At 36.6% G+C, this 18,258-nt stretch overlaps 1 protein-coding gene across 1 annotated transcript in view; it reads left to right on the top strand.

The window, feature by feature from the left end:
- LOC102244948 (serum albumin) overlaps window positions 1-17,001 on the top strand; it is a 17,698-nt gene extending 697 nt beyond the window's left edge. The window contains exons 2-14 of the mRNA XM_005874828.1: window positions 880-937; window positions 2,000-2,132; window positions 4,144-4,343; window positions 4,874-5,006; window positions 6,112-6,209; window positions 7,698-7,827; window positions 9,139-9,380; window positions 10,764-10,896; window positions 11,988-12,085; window positions 13,477-13,615; window positions 14,216-14,439; window positions 16,193-16,325; window positions 16,958-17,001. Of these exons, the coding sequence (XP_005874890.1) occupies window positions 880-937; window positions 2,000-2,132; window positions 4,144-4,343; window positions 4,874-5,006; window positions 6,112-6,209; window positions 7,698-7,827; window positions 9,139-9,380; window positions 10,764-10,896; window positions 11,988-12,085; window positions 13,477-13,615; window positions 14,216-14,439; window positions 16,193-16,325; window positions 16,958-16,999 (1,763 nt within the window). The 3' untranslated portion in view covers window positions 17,000-17,001. The remainder of the gene's footprint in view (window positions 1-879; window positions 938-1,999; window positions 2,133-4,143; window positions 4,344-4,873; window positions 5,007-6,111; window positions 6,210-7,697; window positions 7,828-9,138; window positions 9,381-10,763; window positions 10,897-11,987; window positions 12,086-13,476; window positions 13,616-14,215; window positions 14,440-16,192; window positions 16,326-16,957) is intronic.
- The last annotated feature ends 1,257 nt before the right edge of the window (window positions 17,002-18,258 follow it).

The raw sequence follows: 18,258 nt of genomic DNA, 5'->3' as shown, positions 1-18,258 counted from the left end.
ATAGAGGCCTAGTGCATGGGTGGGGGCTGGCTGGTTTGCCCTGAAGGGTGTCCTGGATCAGGGTGGGGGTCCTGCTGGGGTGCCTGGCCAGCCTGGGTGAGGGGCTGATAGCTATTTGCAGCCTGGCCACAGCTCCTTCAGAGTAGGGGTTCCCCCTGGGGTGCCTGGCCAGGCTAGGTGAGGGGCAATGGCTGTTTGAAGGCTGGCCATAGCCCTTTCAGTGTGGTGGTCACCACTGAGGTGCCTGGCCTGCCTGGGTGAGGGCCTGAGAGCTGTTTTCAGGCTGGCCACCCCCTTCAGGTTGAGCAGGGGACCCCCAGCCCACTCCGATTGCCTACCCAGGCCTCAGGCTTCTGGCCGTGGGTGATCACCAGCTCCGCCTCCACGGTTCCGATCTGCGGCCCGGATCTGGCAGGGCATCTGGCACTGCCCACCCCACCTGCAGTATGCAAATTTAACGACTATCTTTGTTGGGTTAATTTGCATACTCTTCTGATTGGCTGGTGGGTGTAGTGAAGGTATGGTCAATTAGCATCTCAGTCTTTTATTAGTGTAGTTTTTCATACTGTTCTCTCAGTAACTGTTAATAGATATTAAGAGCTTTAATAGATACTTTTTAGGTCTATTGAAGTTTGAATATAAATCTAAAGACATTTAATAATTTTAATGATTTTTTTCAAATAGTATCTCTGGTGATTCAATATTGCTTTTGTTTAAAAGCAGAAGAAATAGTTCACCATCATCCTAAAATATTTTGAAAGAATCAGAGCCCAATATTTGGAGCAAGTGAATACCTAGTGAAATGGAGAGAAACATAAAAAGTAATATAACTAGTTGTTTTCTTCCAAATTTAAACAAATCTTCTTTCCCCCCTGCCAGCTACAAGTGAGCTTGCCCATCGATATAAGGATTTGGGAAAAGAACTTTTCAAAGGCCTGTAAGTTAAAATATTGAAGAATCAAATTTAATGTTTCTAACAGCATGCTATTATTCTGAAGTTCTTATCTTCCCCTGTCTTTAGAGTCCAGACCCAAGAACAATATTGTCTAATAGAATTTTCTACATTGATGAGACCATTCCATATCAATGCTGGCCAATATGGTAGCCACTGGCCACACATAGTTGTTGAGTACTTTTAAAAAACTATATATTTTTACTGATTTCTGAGAGAAAAGGGGGGGGGGGAGATATCAACGATGAGAGAGAATCATTGATCAGCTGCCTCCTGAGGATTGAGCTTGCAATCAGGGCGTGTGCCCTGACCTGGAATTGAACTGTGAACTCCTGGTTCATAGTTCGATGCTCAACCACTGAGCAACATCAGCCAGGCTGAGTACTTTAAACGCTGAAAGCACAACTGAGGATCAAAAGTTTAAATTGTATATTGTATATAATTTTAGTTAATTTAACTATATAGTCACATGTGGCTGATGGCTACTGTATGGGGAAGTGTAGTAGCTCTGGAACTCTTACCTAAGCTTGATGGAAGGAAAGTCTTTAAAATATGGTTCCTTTCCCAGCACACACTCAGATTCCTTTACCTAGCAAATAGATCTCTGGTTTCTCCAGAGCATTTTAATATTTTTTTTAATCCAGTAAAGAATTAAAAAATAGTTTATTTTTTAAAGATCAGTTTTATTCTATATCCTGATCAAAGGAGATGTATGTTGTGTGTTTGTCTTAAATAGTCCAAGGGTCTCTGTAACGCCCCTCTTCTTAACAGATCTACTTAGCATGCATGTTGCTTTCTTACTCTGTATGTGTTCATCTACTCACATAGATATGTAAACATGGTGGAAGTGCATATCCTCTTTGTTTGGAAAACCACCTATCCCTGGTTAGGCCTCAGATAATTGCTGATGTGAATAGTTTTTCAGGATAATAGTGAGATGCATAAAATACTATGGGATATATACTGATAACAATTTGTTCTCTAGCATAGCAACAGACTTTATATTAAAGTTTATTATACTACATTTTCCTATGTCCCATTCTTCAGGTTGCTGGTTGATTTTTCTCAGTTGCTTCGGATGTCCCATTTAGATGAGATTGTAAAATTAGCAAATGACCTAACAGACCTGGCAGATGTATGTGCTCTTAATGAGTTAGCTGAAAATTGTGGCAAGTCACTTGTAAGTACACTGTGATTTTCAATATTATTACTTTTTATTTTAAGTAATCCTGAGCATTTCAAAGGGAAAAGATCCTATTTTATCCTATTTTGGCTTTCTTAGTTATTACTTAAATGACCATATTTGAGAGAAACACTCACAAATGGGTAGAACCATCGTACCTTCTGTGATAGAGACATTCTAGCTATGTCCACACTTTTCAGGCATTTCTTTATTGAGACCACACACAATGAATTCGTCATTTGTGAAAGTCTCTTTGTTATAAATCTGAAGTTTGAGTTGTTTTCATAGAGGCTAATACTAATAGCATGGTTTTTAATTTTCAGAAAGCACTTGGGTGATTTTTACCCTAATTTTGTTAGCTGGATAAAATAATAGTACAGCGATATATTCCCCCTTTTAAGGATATTCATACTTTTATATCAAATCAAATCTGAGGGCATTAATGTTTTAAAGGATTTTGAGCTTTTGGTGTTTCCAGATAGGTTTTTGTTGTTGTTAATCCTCTCCTGAGGATTTTTTTCTAGAGAGTGGAAGGGAAGGCAGGAGGGAGAGAGAGAGAGAAAAAAAACATCGATGTGAGAGAGGTACATAAATTGGCTGTCTCCAGCATGGCCTCCCTCCCCCACCTCCCCCGAGCCATGGATTAAACCTGAAACCCAGGTATGCATCCTTGACTGGGAATCTAACCATCAATCCTTGGGTGCACAGTCTGATGCTCTGACCACTGACTCATACCAGCCAGGGTGGCAAGTCCTTTTTTCATTTATCACTGAAGCTATTCCTCCTCTTATTTCTCTATGTATGTGTCTCCCCTTGAAGTCAGAATCAGTACTTTAACTTCATACAATATTTTGACTCTAAATGTGAATAATAAATATATATTTTTGAAAATCAATAAATTCTGTCTTAAGCAGTATATTTTCCCTGGTATTACAAGTATTTTCATAATAAAAGTGAATGGGGATGGAAATAATTCCTTTAATGCAGTGGGTTTTGAGACAACAGTTTCTGAAATAAAAAAGATTTATATTTTAATGCAATAACAATTAATATATAGTGAATTGTAGTATTTCTCAATTTTAAAACAGTATCTACTAAAAAGTTGGACCTTTCACAAAGGAGTAGGTCAAATAAGAAACTATCCCAACACTTTCTTTGCTGATGTGAATTCATCTGCTTCTTAGAGGAGTATTTCCCCTTGATTTTTATTATGATTGCTTCTAGTCTTTAGCCTCAGGTGAAAATTGGATTAACACTCATTCTTTAAAGCCATTGGCTGGCATGTTGCCCTATTGTCTTATTCGTGTGACAGTTACTTCTTAAGAATTACAGATAGGCCTAGCCAGTGGTTTAGTGGTTAGAGCATTGGACTGTGCACCTGAAGGGCTCAGGTTTGATTCCTGGTCAAGAGCACATATCTGGGCCCTACCCTGTTTGGCTCAGCAGATAGAATGTTGGTCTGAGAACTCAAGGGTCCCAGGTTCAATTCTGGTCAAGGGCACTTACCTTGGTTGAGGGTTCCTCCCCGACCACACTCCCTGGTGTTCCTCTCACATTCATTTTTCTCTCTGTCTTTCCCTCTCTCTTCCATTCTCTCCAAAAATCAATGGAAAAATATCCTCAAATGAGGATTAAAAACCAAACACAAAAAAAGAGCACATATCAATCCCTGGCCCCCCCTGGGGCTTGTGTGGGAGGCAACCAATTGCTGTGTCTCTCTCACATGGATGTTTCTCTCTCTCACTTGCCCTCCTCCTCCCTCCCCTCCACTCTCTCTGAAAAGTAATGGAAAAAATATCCTCAAGTGAGGATTAACAATAAACAAACACAAACTTAAAAAGAAACATAGATGATCAAATTAAGGGAAACTAACACTGAGAAAAAGTGGATTTCTATATGACTTCCTCAGCAAGGTTTACTGGTACATTACATTTTTAATATCGTTCTTTGGGTTATGCAAACTATAAAACATGACCCACCAGTCTGAAACCTTCTGTCTGCCATTTAGCACACCCTTGTGGGAGAGAAATTGTGTTCAGTTAAATCTCTTGGCAAGCTGGCTGCGTGCTGTGAAAAACAAGAACCTGAGAGAAATCAATGCTTCCTGAAACACAAAGATGATGATCTGGACATCCTTCCACTGCCGCCAATAGACCCCAGTGCAACATGCACTGCCTTTCATCAATTCGAACAGAAGGTTTTGGGAACGTAAGTAACTTATGCTTCAAATTTAAAAATTATGAAATAGGTTAAGACTCAATGATAACAATTACTACCACAAAATATTTCCAATATGAAAACTTAGAAGCTTTTGTTCTAATGACAAATAGAAAGAAATATTATTTAATGATATAAAATGTTACACAATAAAAAATTTGATCAATGATCTGTTGGAATCCATGAGGGCAGATATGACCTGCATGAAAAACATTGACATGTATTAAAATATTATGAAGATATATATTTTGCTATTTCCAGAATTAACTTCATTTTAGTCAATAACCTTATATCACCAATACTTAAATATTTTATATGTGTGTATACACTTTATATAGGTATATAAGTTTAGATTTTTCAATGACATAAAAAATGACAAAGGAAAGGTCAAATTGAGTTTAATTAGTAAGTCAGATGTCTTTAGGTTTTGGAATTCCTAGAGAAAATGTTGATAATTAGTGTTCCTGCAATCCTGTCTGCTATAGAAAAAAGACTGCCTGTCCTTCTTTTTAAAAATTTAGGTTCATATATGAAATTGCCAGAAGATACCCTTACTTTTATGGCCCAGAGCTCCTGTACTATACTCAAGCATATAAAGAAACTTTGACAGAATGCTGCAAAGATGCTGGTGCAGATGCCAGGCTGGGCCCAAAGGTATGCCCAGCAGAACAGAAGAGCCAGTTCAGACTCAAACCTCAGATTTGGGGCATCTTATGTAGAGCACCTAAGTCTCTGATATAAACTTCTTTACCTTCAAAAAAGCCTTCCTTACTCTTACCCACCCCAAAGATTCTTCACCCTTTTTGAAGGCCTCTGACATTCTTATTCCTTTTTGGATCTGATAGAAGGAACCACTGTGTATATGTCTAAAAGCCCCTCTTATTTTATAGTGAAATACAGAAACTCATTTGTTAAATTGCACAACAAAGAGCCACAGCTTTTGTTCATAATTTTATGAACCTTTCATATTGGGGATGAAATTCAAAGTGGAGAATTTCACTGCTTCTAGAAGCCTGTGGTTAGTCATTCATTCTATAAATATTTATTGTGCACTCATCATGTTTTATAAGGTGTTTATTTTTAAATATATTTTTATGGATTTCAGAGAGGAAGGAAGATGGAGAGATGAGTGAGAATTATTGATCGGCTGCCTTCTACATGCCCCTTCCTGGGGATCAATCTCAAAACCTGGGCATGTGCCCTGGCCAGGAATCGAGCCCTGATGTCCTGGTTCTAGGTGGATGCTCAACCACTAAGCAGCACTGGCCAGGCTATAGGGAGTTCATTGATGTGAGGGTTGGTGAAGGAGGGATTTCAATGAATTTATGCAAAATAAAAAAATCAGTAACATTTTATTCCCTGGGATATTAGTGTATTTTCCCTTCCGTTCCCCTTTCCCTGGCAATGCCCCCATGTTGGTTGTTCATTATCTAGGGGCTTCCACTATGACCAAACTGATTTTTCCTCTAACGACATAGCAAAATAATTATTTTCCAACAGTGAGTACTTGAGATTTTAGGTGTACAGTATGTCTTTAGAATTTAATTTTTCATAGTCTCATCTGAACTTATGAAGGGGTGTTTCATGTAGAATTTTTTTTCTATTTCATTTTCCCCATCACCATTTATTCTCCTGTACCCTCCTCCACCTCCCCCCACTTTTTACTCCTCTTAATCACCATCTCCATGAGTTTTCTCTCTCTTTTTTCTTTTTATTCATGTGAAATTAAATTTTTTTTTCAAAATTATTTCTTTTTCAGTTGGATGCCTTGAGGAAAGAAGTACTGCGTTCAGCTTACAGAGGGAAATTCAAGTGCTCCATGCTCCAAAATAGCGGAGAAAAGGCTTTGCAAAAATGGTATTTTAAAAGTAGATTTGTACTTTAAAATGATGTAAAGGATAATGGTTTAGTTGACAAAATTGTACATTTTTATGAGTTTTTACAGAGTGCTTTTACATACATCTTTTTGGTTGTCTAAAATGTAGAAATTTAACACAAGTGAAAAATCAGAGCATAAACGACAATTTGCATTATTTTAAATCATATTTTCTCAAGGTACTCAAAAATTTAGAGGATATCTTTTTTGTCATTCTAGACCATGTATTTTATGTCCCATTTATTTGTAAAGACTAGGGATCTTATTCTATTGGTCCATGATTTTTATACAGTTGTAGTCAGCATCTTTTATTTTATTTTATTGCCCCCTGCAGTCATCTGAAACTGTCTGCTTATTTTTTGTTCTGATAATTAAATTCAGTCATTAAGGTCACTTTTCATTTTCTCACAGCTCCTGCTCTGTTCTTAATTTCTTGTTGCCTGGGCCTCTATTTTTATATAACTTAGCTGGTTCTAGGAGTATCCTTCAGCATCTGAGCCAATAAATCCCACCCTTGACCCCAATCCCTCACTTGTTAGTCAAGAATTAATTAGACAAATTAATTGTGTTTAATCATCACAAACAGAGGATAAAATGAAAAGAAATAGGCATTTATCAAGGTCTCCAGAAACCATCATTTCAACTATGTTTGCCTGTCACCTCTACTATCTGCACAACAAAATCAAGCAAATAATTAAACAAAACCACCCCAATGTGAAACAATGAACATTTAAACAGGCTGTGACTGATTTTGGGGAAGAAGTATTGTTTATCAGATTTAGGCAAGTCTGAAACAATTTGTGAAAGCATGTGCATATTAGCCTTTCACATCTGTGATCAGGTGTGAGACTGTGCTGGATTAATTTCTGGATAAAAATATGTTAAACTCTATAATCTTGAAAAGTTATTAAATTTATTTTCTTAACATCCTTTGGAACTCAGGAGGAAGGCTTTTAATTAGATAAAAAAATAACTGGAGTTTGTGTGATCCTTTGCAGTTTATATAGAGCTTTCCTGTGCATCATCTAATCTAATTCAAACCACAGTCCTTTGATGCAGCATGCTGTGTGTCTCTCCATGGCTGAAGCTCAGAGATTCTAAGTAACTCTCCGAAGATCACACTGCTAATGAGCAGTAAAGTCAGATCTGGAAGTCAAATATGGGCTCCAAACCTGATGCTTCTCAGATGTCATCTCTTTCAGAATCCTCTATGATTTCTAATTTCATGAATCGCTGACTTCTTTCTACTCATCACACACACTTAGAATGGATAATTGTGCCCTAAGCAAACATTTTGCCCAAAGATAATTTGGTTTAGAACTAGCACTAATATATGAACTAATGAATTTTACAAATTATTTACATATTTTATTTTGTCCTGAATTTACTTGTTATAAGTAGTATTTTCCTAGTGCTTTCACATAAAATATTGCATGTTAATAAATTGTTATGGGAAATTTTCCTTTTAGGTTCATATCTGAACTGAGCAAGAGATTTCCTAATGCTGATTTTATGGTCATTTCCAAATTGGCAACAGATTTTACCAAAGTCCACAAGGAATGCTGCCAAAGTGACATGCTTGAATGTGCAGACGACTGGGTAAGGAATGCTCTTTGGTGACTTTGCTTTGGTAAAATGCTCAGTGGGTGCAATGAATCTATTTAATGTAATTGGTGACAGCTGACAGTGAATTGAAATTTCTTCTAAGTCTAATATACTCAATTCTTTCCCTGCCTCCTTATGGCATGTTATTTATTTATTTATTTATTTATTTATTTACTTAAACCTGGCTATCCCACTCACAAAATGATCTGATACATACATTCACTAATTTGTAACCCCTTTCAGTCATATTCTATTGAGAACAAAGGTTCAAACTGAAGTAGGACAGCTGCAAAGGTAGATTTCTAAGAATACTTCTTTGAGAACATGGGTAGAGTTGGAGAAGAGCTGGTACCTGAAGACATTGTTCAAAATTATGTAATTTTTCTCTATATATCCTCCCTTAATACACAAATATTTAGTATAATATATCTTCCCCCGAAATGTAAATATATAACCAATTACCAGAATCCTAATCTCTCAGAACACTTTCTGGAAAATTTAAGGCAGATATTTTACATGTGTAAGTAGGGCCTGTGACTATGATCTTGATTAATTTTTCAAAAATCCCTTGTACTTTATTTAGTTATCTGGTTACACAATGCCTGCACTTAATGTTGGGGAATATTTGGAAAAACAATACTAGGTTTTATATATATGTGCTTTATTTTTCAATTACTGTTTATATTTAGTATTATTCTGTATTGGTTTCAGATGTACAGCATAGGTAATTAGTACATCATGTGCTTTATAGTAGAAAGTGGACCCCTGATATTTCCCACACACAGTCATTAGGATACTACTGACTATATTCCCTGTGCTATAATTTACATCTCTGTGATTATTCTGTAACCACAAATTTGTACTTCTTAATCTCTTCATCTTTTTCCCCCAACCTCCTAATACTAGGCTTCAGTTTCAAAACTTAAGTGCCTTGACAGTAGAAATATAAAATTAATAAGTAATTGTTACTGACTCATTTTTAATCAATTGGAAATATTTTAGTAGTGCTATCTGAATCTACAGATTTAGGAGCATTGATTAAAAATGTTCTTAGAAAGCAGGTTAGTATGTATATGGTCTTAGAATACAGTAGATGCCCTAACCGGTTTGGCTCAGTGGATAGAGCGTCGGCCTGCAGACCGAGGGGTCCCGGATTCGATTCTGGTCAAGGGCATGTACCTTAGTTGCGGGCACATCCCCAGTGGGGGGTGTGCACAAAGGACATGTTCTGCCAACATAAATGTCTAGAGAAAAACTATAATGATGTCAGTTCACATTGAATAAATTTCATCAATTAACTTACAGGCAGATCTTACAAAGTACATGTGTGAAAATCAAACATCAATCTCTCCTAAATTGAAGGAATGCTGTAATAAGCCTGTGTTGGAAAAATCTCACTGTCTTGCTGAGAAGACAGGTGATAATTCGGATGATAACGTGGTTGCTAACATGGCTGCTAAGCTGGCTGTAGTAAAATCTGGTACTTTTGTTGAAAATAAGGACGTTTGCAAAAACTATATGGAGGCAAAAGAAGACTTCCTGGGCAAGTAAGTGTATGAAGAATTATCCTTTCAAAGCTTTTATGTAGTCTGAGGCTTTAGAAAACACTTCTAGCCTTTCCTTTGGAGGTGTTACAGTTGTTGCCTGTAATGCTTATTCATCCTTCCTTTTAGGAGCCTTTAAACATTTTTGGAAAAAGTTAATAGTTTTAAAAAATAGTCATAAAATAATACCTGCTCATGGCAAAAGCTCAATCAATAGAGAAGAGAATACAAAGTTACATGTAGACTTTCCTATCATCTCTCCCTCCCCATTCCTTTCTCCCTAGGAATATTTCTGGGAATATCTCTAGAAACATTATGTATATACATGAATTATATACATAATATTCAAGTATTGATTCAAATAGTATTTCTTGAATGTACCATGACTTACATGGGTAAATATAAGTCATACATCTTAATATCTCTGTATCTCTCTCTGTATCTGACAGCAGTATAGAAGTATAAAGAGAAGTATGGAGTCTGCTACCAGGTGCCCTATATTTGTTTGTAAAGATCAGAAGTTTCATAGCATGACAAGGCAGCATTCAGTTAAAAGATAAAAGAAATAGCCCTGGCTTACATGCGTGGCTCAGACCTGGTTAGAGTGTCTGCTGGAGAACCAACGTGTCTTGGATATGCATTCTGGTCAAGGGCACGTAGCTGGGTTGCAGGTTCCTTGCCCTGCTTGGGGTGTATGGGGGAGGCTATCAATTGAAGTGGCTCTCTCACATCGATGTTTCTCTCTCTCTAAAATCAAGTGAAAAAGTTATCTCCAGTGAGGATTTAAAAAAAAGATAAAATAAATAATTATATATAGTTAGTAAGTGCTCATTAACTTTGAATTTCAATTTTTGGATATAATTCTGTGCACTAAATAATATTTCATAAAATTATGTACCCTTCCAGATTTCACTCATACAGAGAGGAAAATAAAAATGTAAGAATATCTATCGATCTATCTATCTATCTATCTATCTATCTATCATCTGTCATCTATCTATCTATCTACATCTATCAATCATCTATATCTATGAGAAGCTTTTTGAGATATAGTTCAAATCAAACAATAGATACATAATAATAGGTGTTATTTATCAAACATTTAATATGTGCCAGTGTGTGTTATGCATAAATTATGGCATGTGTTTCTCAAAATCCACCTTATAAGTTAGATTCTATTATTACATCCATTCTAAAGAGGAGGAAACTAAGACTCTGATAGTGTTAATCAGTTGCCTAAGGTACCCCTAGCCCTTGGCCACCAACCTTTATTGCATGGATTTAGTCAGATTGAGACCTTTGGAGTATGAGTCATGCTCGTGGTTAGTTAGGTGATTTTCTTGCTTCTTTGTTTAATGAAGTCTATTTTATTTTCATCTTGATTAGGTTTTTGTATGAGTACTCAAGAAGGCATCCTGACTACTCTGTCTCATTGCTACTGAGACTTGCCCAGATGTATGAAGCTACACTGGAGAAGTGCTGTGCCACCGATGATGCTCAGGCATGCTATTCCAAAGTGGTAGGTTTCTCAAAGGAAGAATGAAATGCAGCTCTTCGGTGATTTCAATAAAAAGAGAGAAAAATAATGCCAGAATGCAAAATTTTCTATAATGCAATTGAGCCATTCTCTTGAGATAATTTCAATTTTGTTCTCTTAAACATTTTGGGAAGAATGACTTCAATAGAATGGTAAATAAAACCTAGATAAGTCAAGAGAAAATGATTCGAATGCAGCAAGCTCTAATTTCAAAATCTTGACCATATCTTTCTACTTTCTCCAGGTCCTGAGAATAAAATAAGATAAGGTGAATGTAAATGTTAATGAAAAGAGATGTAATTTAAATATGAAGAGAGTTTACATGATTTCAAGGTTTATGAAGTATCAAGAGTTAAAATCTTAAGGGAGGTTGTGAAATCTATTTATTTAAATAAATTTTAAAAATTTTTATAAGGTTTATAAATAGGTATATAAGAAATTATGTACGGAGAGGAAATCTGTTCTTGAGGATTTTTAGCATATTTTGCTATGCTCATATGGGATTTTAGCAGGCTTAGGGTATTTAGCACCTTTAACAAATGTAGTGGTTTCCAAAGTTTAGATTTAGAGGGAAGTCATTTTTTCCTCTATCAAGAACCTGCTGTATGCTAGGCACCATGCTGAATCCATGACCGAAGGTGAAATCTCTTACTTCAGAGAGCTCAGAATCCAACTGGAGAGTTGGCTTTATAATAAAAATAATGCTTATAATCACAGCTATAATTTCTTGAGCTATGACTGTGCACCAAGCACTGTTGTAAGCTTATCATTTCATTAGCTCAGGTGGTTTTTACGGAGCAATTCTTTGAGTTGAGTACCATCTTCATTCCTATCTTAAAAGTGAGGTTTCTAAAACTTGGAGATCAGAAGTAAACTTCCACAACTAGAAAAGGAGCAAATACCAGCAGTCACCCTGCAGAGCCTGAATATTTTTACTCACTACGCTATGCAGTTTGGAGGTACCTGAGAAGATTTGCATCAAAGATTTATTCATATGACTTTGGGCAGAAAGGAAGAAACCTGCATCTGGTCCTCTGGTGGAATCCTGTAAACACAATTCTTTTATCTTTTAGCTTGATGAATTTCAGCCTCTTGTGAATGAGTCACGCGAAATAGTAGAAAAAACCTGTGAAGTTTTAGGAAACCTTGGAGAGTATGGCTTCCAAAATGTGTATGTATTTTTGTTTTTGACTAATTTTTTTCCTATTCAATTTGTAATTTTTAAAGACTTTATGTATATACTAGAGGCCCGATGCATGAAATTCATGCTAAAGTAGGCCTTCCTTCCCCCTGCTGTTGGCACTGGCTTCCCTCTGGCACCCGAGTTCCAGGCTACCCTCGGGCTGCTGGCAGGCACTTGGGACCCATGTTTCCCTCACAACCCCAGCTTCATCCAGAAGGACATCTGGAAGGACGACAGGTCTAATTAATATATTATGCTTTTATTATTATAGATACTCCCTGTCATACAACTTTCAGTCATTAAAATATAGTATATATTTCTAATCCTTCTTTGATAAGAAAGACTGGATAATGGGAGATGAAATAGTTGATGGGTTGAAGAGACCTATATTTGAATGAAGTTTTAAAAATTACTCTCTTGAGACTGGGAAGGAAAATACAAAATCTTTTCCTTGGGATATAGGAACTGTGGATGCTCTGTGAGCATTAAGGAATAGTTTATGAACAAACAAAAGACAACAATGCTTTCCAGAATAAGAAATGGTTTGTCTTGAGTAGCAATGGCTCAGAAAGTACTGTAATATATGAGTTGATAGACTAATATCCTGATCTAATAGAGCCTTACATATAGAGGTAAAGTCAAAGGAGGGACACACCATTAGGTAGATATTTACTGTTCAACTTAGTCATGTCAGCACTCTTCTAACTGTGGGTGCTAGGGATAGCAATAATTAACAAGTCTCTTCCCTTGAGTAGATTACAGCCATATACTGCCTTACAATGGTGGTTGGAATTCCTAATAAAGGATTGTTACTTTGTGCCAGGTTGATGGCATACTTTGTCTCTTTTAATTTAATCTCTGCACCATTCCTATTGAGTCAGGTAAAGATCCTCCCATTGTATAGACCAGAAAACTCATTCATATCTTTCTAATTTAGCACAGTGCTGCTACACAGGGGTGGGCAAGAGTAGGTTTACAGTTGTGAGTAAGCTAAACATAGTTAATAAATCTGTGGTAATAATCCTAACCTGCCTGTGTTTTTCCAGATGAACAACTGTAATTCTACTTCATTCCACCCTGTATATTAAGCTCTAAGTAGGTTTTATTGAAAGAAAGAAGCAATTAATAAATACATGAATTACACTGAATTATAGTAAGCTAAATCACTTTCCTAAGATTATATAGCACACGTGGAATTCAAAATTAGGCTTACCTTGTTGCTTAAGACAAGGTCTCCCAACTTTACCTCATGGTGGAGATAACTTCATGAATGGAAAATTATTGTAATTGATTTTGTCTAAGTGTTCTCTGCTTCACCTACTATGCTAGAAAAAGTAGTTTCTTGCCTGGTTGAGAACTCATGGACTCTTTTGTTACAGAGTCTTAGTTCATTACACAAAGAAACTACCCCAAGTGTCAACTCCAACTCTTGTGGATTTCTCAAGAAAACTTGCAAGAGCGGGCAGCGAGTGTTGTAAGCTCCCCGAATCACAAAGAACAGCTTGTTATGATGACTATGTGAGTACTTTAAAATATAATTAGTCAACAGTGATGAATTTTGGCCTTGAAATATTTACAAAATTAACTTTCAGAAGCAAGAGTGAACTAATTGTGTGTGTGTGTGTGTGTGTGTGTGTGTGTGTGTGTGTGTGTGTTAGGGTCAGCCAGAACTTGATTGTCTACATTATCCTGACTATCAGAATCAGGATTTAGATAAGATTCTAAAGATGATAAATTATTCTGAAAAAAATTCCATGAATTTTTAATGTTTCATCCTGGCATGAAAATATATTTACTTTTTGGGGTGACTTTCCCTGAATGTATCAGTATATGACTGCTTTCTCCCCAATCCAATACATACCTAAGAGTCACCTCAAATTATTTTAATAAATTATTTTCTCAAATGGATTATTCTGCAAATGTAGGCATATCTAAAAGAGAAAAGACTTCTAAATGTCCCTTATTACTTGAAGTAAGTAAATCACTCCCTCAAATCAACCTTGCATTCAGCATTGGTAATGAAAACACAACACTTTTTTTGGTCCATCGGAAAGTAGAGTTCAAGAAAACTTTTCATTATGCTTCTTTTGAATTTCTGCTCTATTCTCTGTTCTTCAGCTGTTCAAGGTCCTGAACAGTTTGTGTGTGGCACATGAGAAGTCACCAGTGAGCGACAGAGTTACCAAATGCTGTGCAGAGTCATTGGTGAACAGACCATCATGCTTTTATGCTCTGGAGGTTGATGAAACCTATGTTCCCAAAGAATTTAGTGCTGAAACATTCACCTTCCATGCAGATGTATGCACACTTCCCGAGCCTGAGCAACAAATCAAGAAACAAACGTGAGGAGCATTTCATTCCTGCATATGTTTGTAATCTTGATAGTGAGAACTGTCCATTGAATGGGTGACTTCTTATGAAGTATTGATTAAATTCCTTAGAAAAGTAATTAAATTCCTTAATATGTAAGTATTGGCCTTTTGAAAGTGATAAAAGTGTAAAAATTAAAATGGATAGATTTTTGTTTTCTTAGCAAAAAAAAAAAAAAAAAAGAAAGAAAGAAAGAAAAGTACAACAAAACTATATTATAATTTGGCCTAGCAATCATTCAGAATAATTTTATTTTTAAAAATTTATTTCAGAGAGAGGAAGGGAGAGGGAGAGGGAGAGGGAGATAAAGCATGAATGATAAGAGGGAATCACCGAATGGCTACCTCCTGCACGCTCTCTACTGAGGATTGAGCCCACAACCCAGGCATGTACCCTGATCAGGAATTCTAATACTGAGCTCCTGGTTCATTGGTTGCCACTCAACCACTGCACTACACTGGCCAGGCAAGAATAGTCATGTAAATAAAGACTGCAGTAGAATAATATCTTATCCAGGTTCAATTGAAAAAGCTAAACAATTAACTGATTCATTTGTGCAGATAGTAAATAAGTTAATAGAAGTCTTAGAAGAATATATGTCTACACATAAATGATTTTAAGTTGTTTTTCTGTGCTATGGCAACCTGCAGGCAAGGAAAACCTCTGAGATGTAACTTTTGTGAAAGGAATTTGGATGAAAAACATCTAGAAATGAGAGTTCTGAGACTAGACTCTCTGAGACTGTCACAAGGGGTTAGATAGGCAACATAAAGTTGCTGTCCTGTCTGGTGGGCTCTGATCATGGCCATAGACTTAATTGGAATATTGCAAAACTTATTGTGCTCACACGACTCTCTAGCACTTTTATCTGTGCAGACGTCAATGAAAGAAAACCGCCAGGTCCCATGAGTTTGGATAGTTTATTTCCCATGGCTCCTGCATATTTATTTTGAATGGGCCAATTTCTAAGACAAAATATATGGATCCTTGAATTAGAAACTTTAAAATGGAGTCCAAGGTAATTAAGCTGTTAAGGATCATTTTTAGTTCTTACATTGCTATAAATTGAATACTTTTTAAATGTAATGACATATAATTTCCAGAGATATATCTGGGAAGAGTTTATTGATTTATTGACACTATTACTATTGAGCAATTTGCATTGATGATTTTATTTGAACCTTCCACCAACCCCAGGAAGGTAAACTTTTTTCTCCTCCTCCTTATGGAAATGAGAATATTGAATTTTGTAGTGGTAAGCCTGAGCCTCAGGATCAGAGACTTGCCTGGCTCCAAGAATTATGATCTCAAACAACAGCGCAATGAAGCCAGCCCATCTGGTGAGGTGCTGTTCACTGGAGTAGGAGCTGTTGTATGGGATGGAAATGCTCTGACTAACTTAGGCAGTGGCTTTCCTTCTTCCAATTCCCATTGAAATCCCACCAATGACAGTAAATATTTAGAGTTTTCAGATTGCAGTGAATACACCATATGAGAAATATTAATATGAATTGAAAGCATTTATTACATCTTGAAAATTTTTTTAATGTTTTAGAAATTCATTGGGAATATTTTTTATATGGAACCCTTTTGACTTTTCAGTTGTGTGGCTTTTTATTGTTAGTGGAAAGTCAGAGACTGCAGACTGGAGAAGTATGCAGAAGCATCTCCATTTTTCTTGTGAGTAACCTCTTCCGTGTTTTGTTTTGGTTCATTTAAATGCAGTGCACTTGCGGAGCTGTTGAAACACAAGCCCAAAGCAACTGAGGAACAACTGAAAACTGTTATGGGGAACTTCTCAGCTTTCTTCCAGAAGTGCTGTGCAGCTGCTGACAAAGAAGCCTGCTTTGCAGAGGAGGTGCTGGAGTCGTCTTCATTTTAATATACAGTGTCCTTTGTTGTTGGCTTGCTCAGGCTGGGGCTCAGTGGTCTCTGTATCTGAAGGACACTCTGTACCTGGGGCCCAGGAATCTTATTCTACATGCATTGTCTGAAAAAATGACCTAAATTAGCTCTTGTGTTTTTCCCCTCCTGCTGCACTGAAGCATATTGTTAAATGTTTGTGGTGTTTGTTCTGTTTACAAACGTGGGCCATTTATGAATTCAAATAGGAATATTCAGAAGTTCTGAAATCTTTTGGTAGAGACATCATTAAACCAGAACCTTAATTTATTAAGCATTTTCTTTAAAAGTTCTGGTCTGCAATTTGGTTGAACTTAAGTGTTTGATTTCACAGGGAAGTGGGGGAGTTTATCTCTAAATGTCTGAGTCATTTACTGTTTTTTTCCTATGACTTGACAGTAATGTTTTTATGTCTTTGGGCACAATGGGTGTCAGTAATTTTCCTTCTAGAGATTCTAGTACTAAGTTGGTATTAAAGGGTGTGAAGCATGGAAAGTTAGTTTGTAATCATCAATGTCTGTTTAATGTTCATTTATCCTAATAATGATGTTAATACTTCCCTAAAATATGTCATTTCTTTGCATTCAGGGTCCAAAACTTGTTGCTTCAAGTCAAGCTGCCTTAGCCTAAAATCAGCATAATCACAAGCATTTCAGGTAACTATCCTCGGGATTTTCTTTAAAAAATTAATGATAATAGTTAATATTAAAATAGATAAGAACCATATGGTCTAGTGCCAATCACTATTTTTAGGGCCCTTGTGTAGATGAACATATTTAATTCTCACAATAGTTTTCTGAATTGAGTTCCATTATTATTCCCATATTTCAGATGCGAAAATGAAGGCACAGATCAACCATAGACTAAGTAGTTTACCACTGGACTTCTGAGAGGTGGAGCCACAATTTAAAGCTGAAACCAGATGTGACAGTTAATTGCTTCCTGTTCTGACTTAGTGTGATAGGGTAGATAGACAGAGCCATTGAACTAAGCAATGATTCACAGTGGATTACTTCAGGAATTAGGCTGGACCATATGCATTCTTGCAGGGTAAAAAAGCTGAATGACAATGATTGCACAAGGTTCAACTTAATAGCTCAATACCAAATTCATGTCATTGGAGAATATGAGAAATCTGCCATGTGAGCTCCTATTTAATAGTAAATAATTTGCTACTAAGTTTCCAGTATGTCAACATTCTGAGTTTTAAGACTTGCTCGTCTTAGATCAAAAGGTCCACTTTAAAATTTAGGTGTTTGACAATAAACATGTTAACATGTTTTATCCATTTTGATTGTTATATTTTGGGGAAAATTAAAAAATAGAATAAACTTTCTTTCTTAAAATAAGTTGTCTAATAATTTTGTAGCATGGATTTCTTTAATATTTTTCAAACTGATTGTGATGCTTATTCCACTAACTACGTTTTAACTTACTATTTGCTAAATGATAATCCTATATAATAAAAGCCTAATATGTGAAGTGTCCGACTGTTTGATGAGTTACTATGATGCACACTGACCACCAGGTGGCAGATGCTCTGACCAGTAGGTAGCTTGCTACTGGGGTCTGGCTGATCAGGACTGGGCAAGATGGGCCCTCCAGCAGTCCTTCCCCGGTACCGATTGTACATCAGTGGGGTCCCTTGGCCTGGCCTGCACCCTCTCGCAATCTGGAACCCCTCTGGTGATGTCAGAGAGCTAGTCTTGGCCAATCCCTGCTGGCCAGCCTGAGGGACTCCACAGGTTCAGGAGTACCTGCACCAGGCCTCTAGTATCTACATATTGTGCATTCAGGCAAGGAAGAACTTCCTGTCTCTGAAAATTTGGTTATTTGAAAATGGTTTGTTGTAGTACTAAGTGGTAAGATTTTATTCCTTGAGGTGTAAT

This window comes from Myotis brandtii, unplaced genomic scaffold (assembly GCF_000412655.1).
Source record: "Myotis brandtii unplaced genomic scaffold, ASM41265v1 scaffold453, whole genome shotgun sequence".
Taxonomy (NCBI): domain Eukaryota; kingdom Metazoa; phylum Chordata; class Mammalia; order Chiroptera; family Vespertilionidae; genus Myotis; species Myotis brandtii.
Note: the sequence above shows the minus strand (reverse complement) of the source record. Positions and strands in the feature narration are given on the sequence as shown.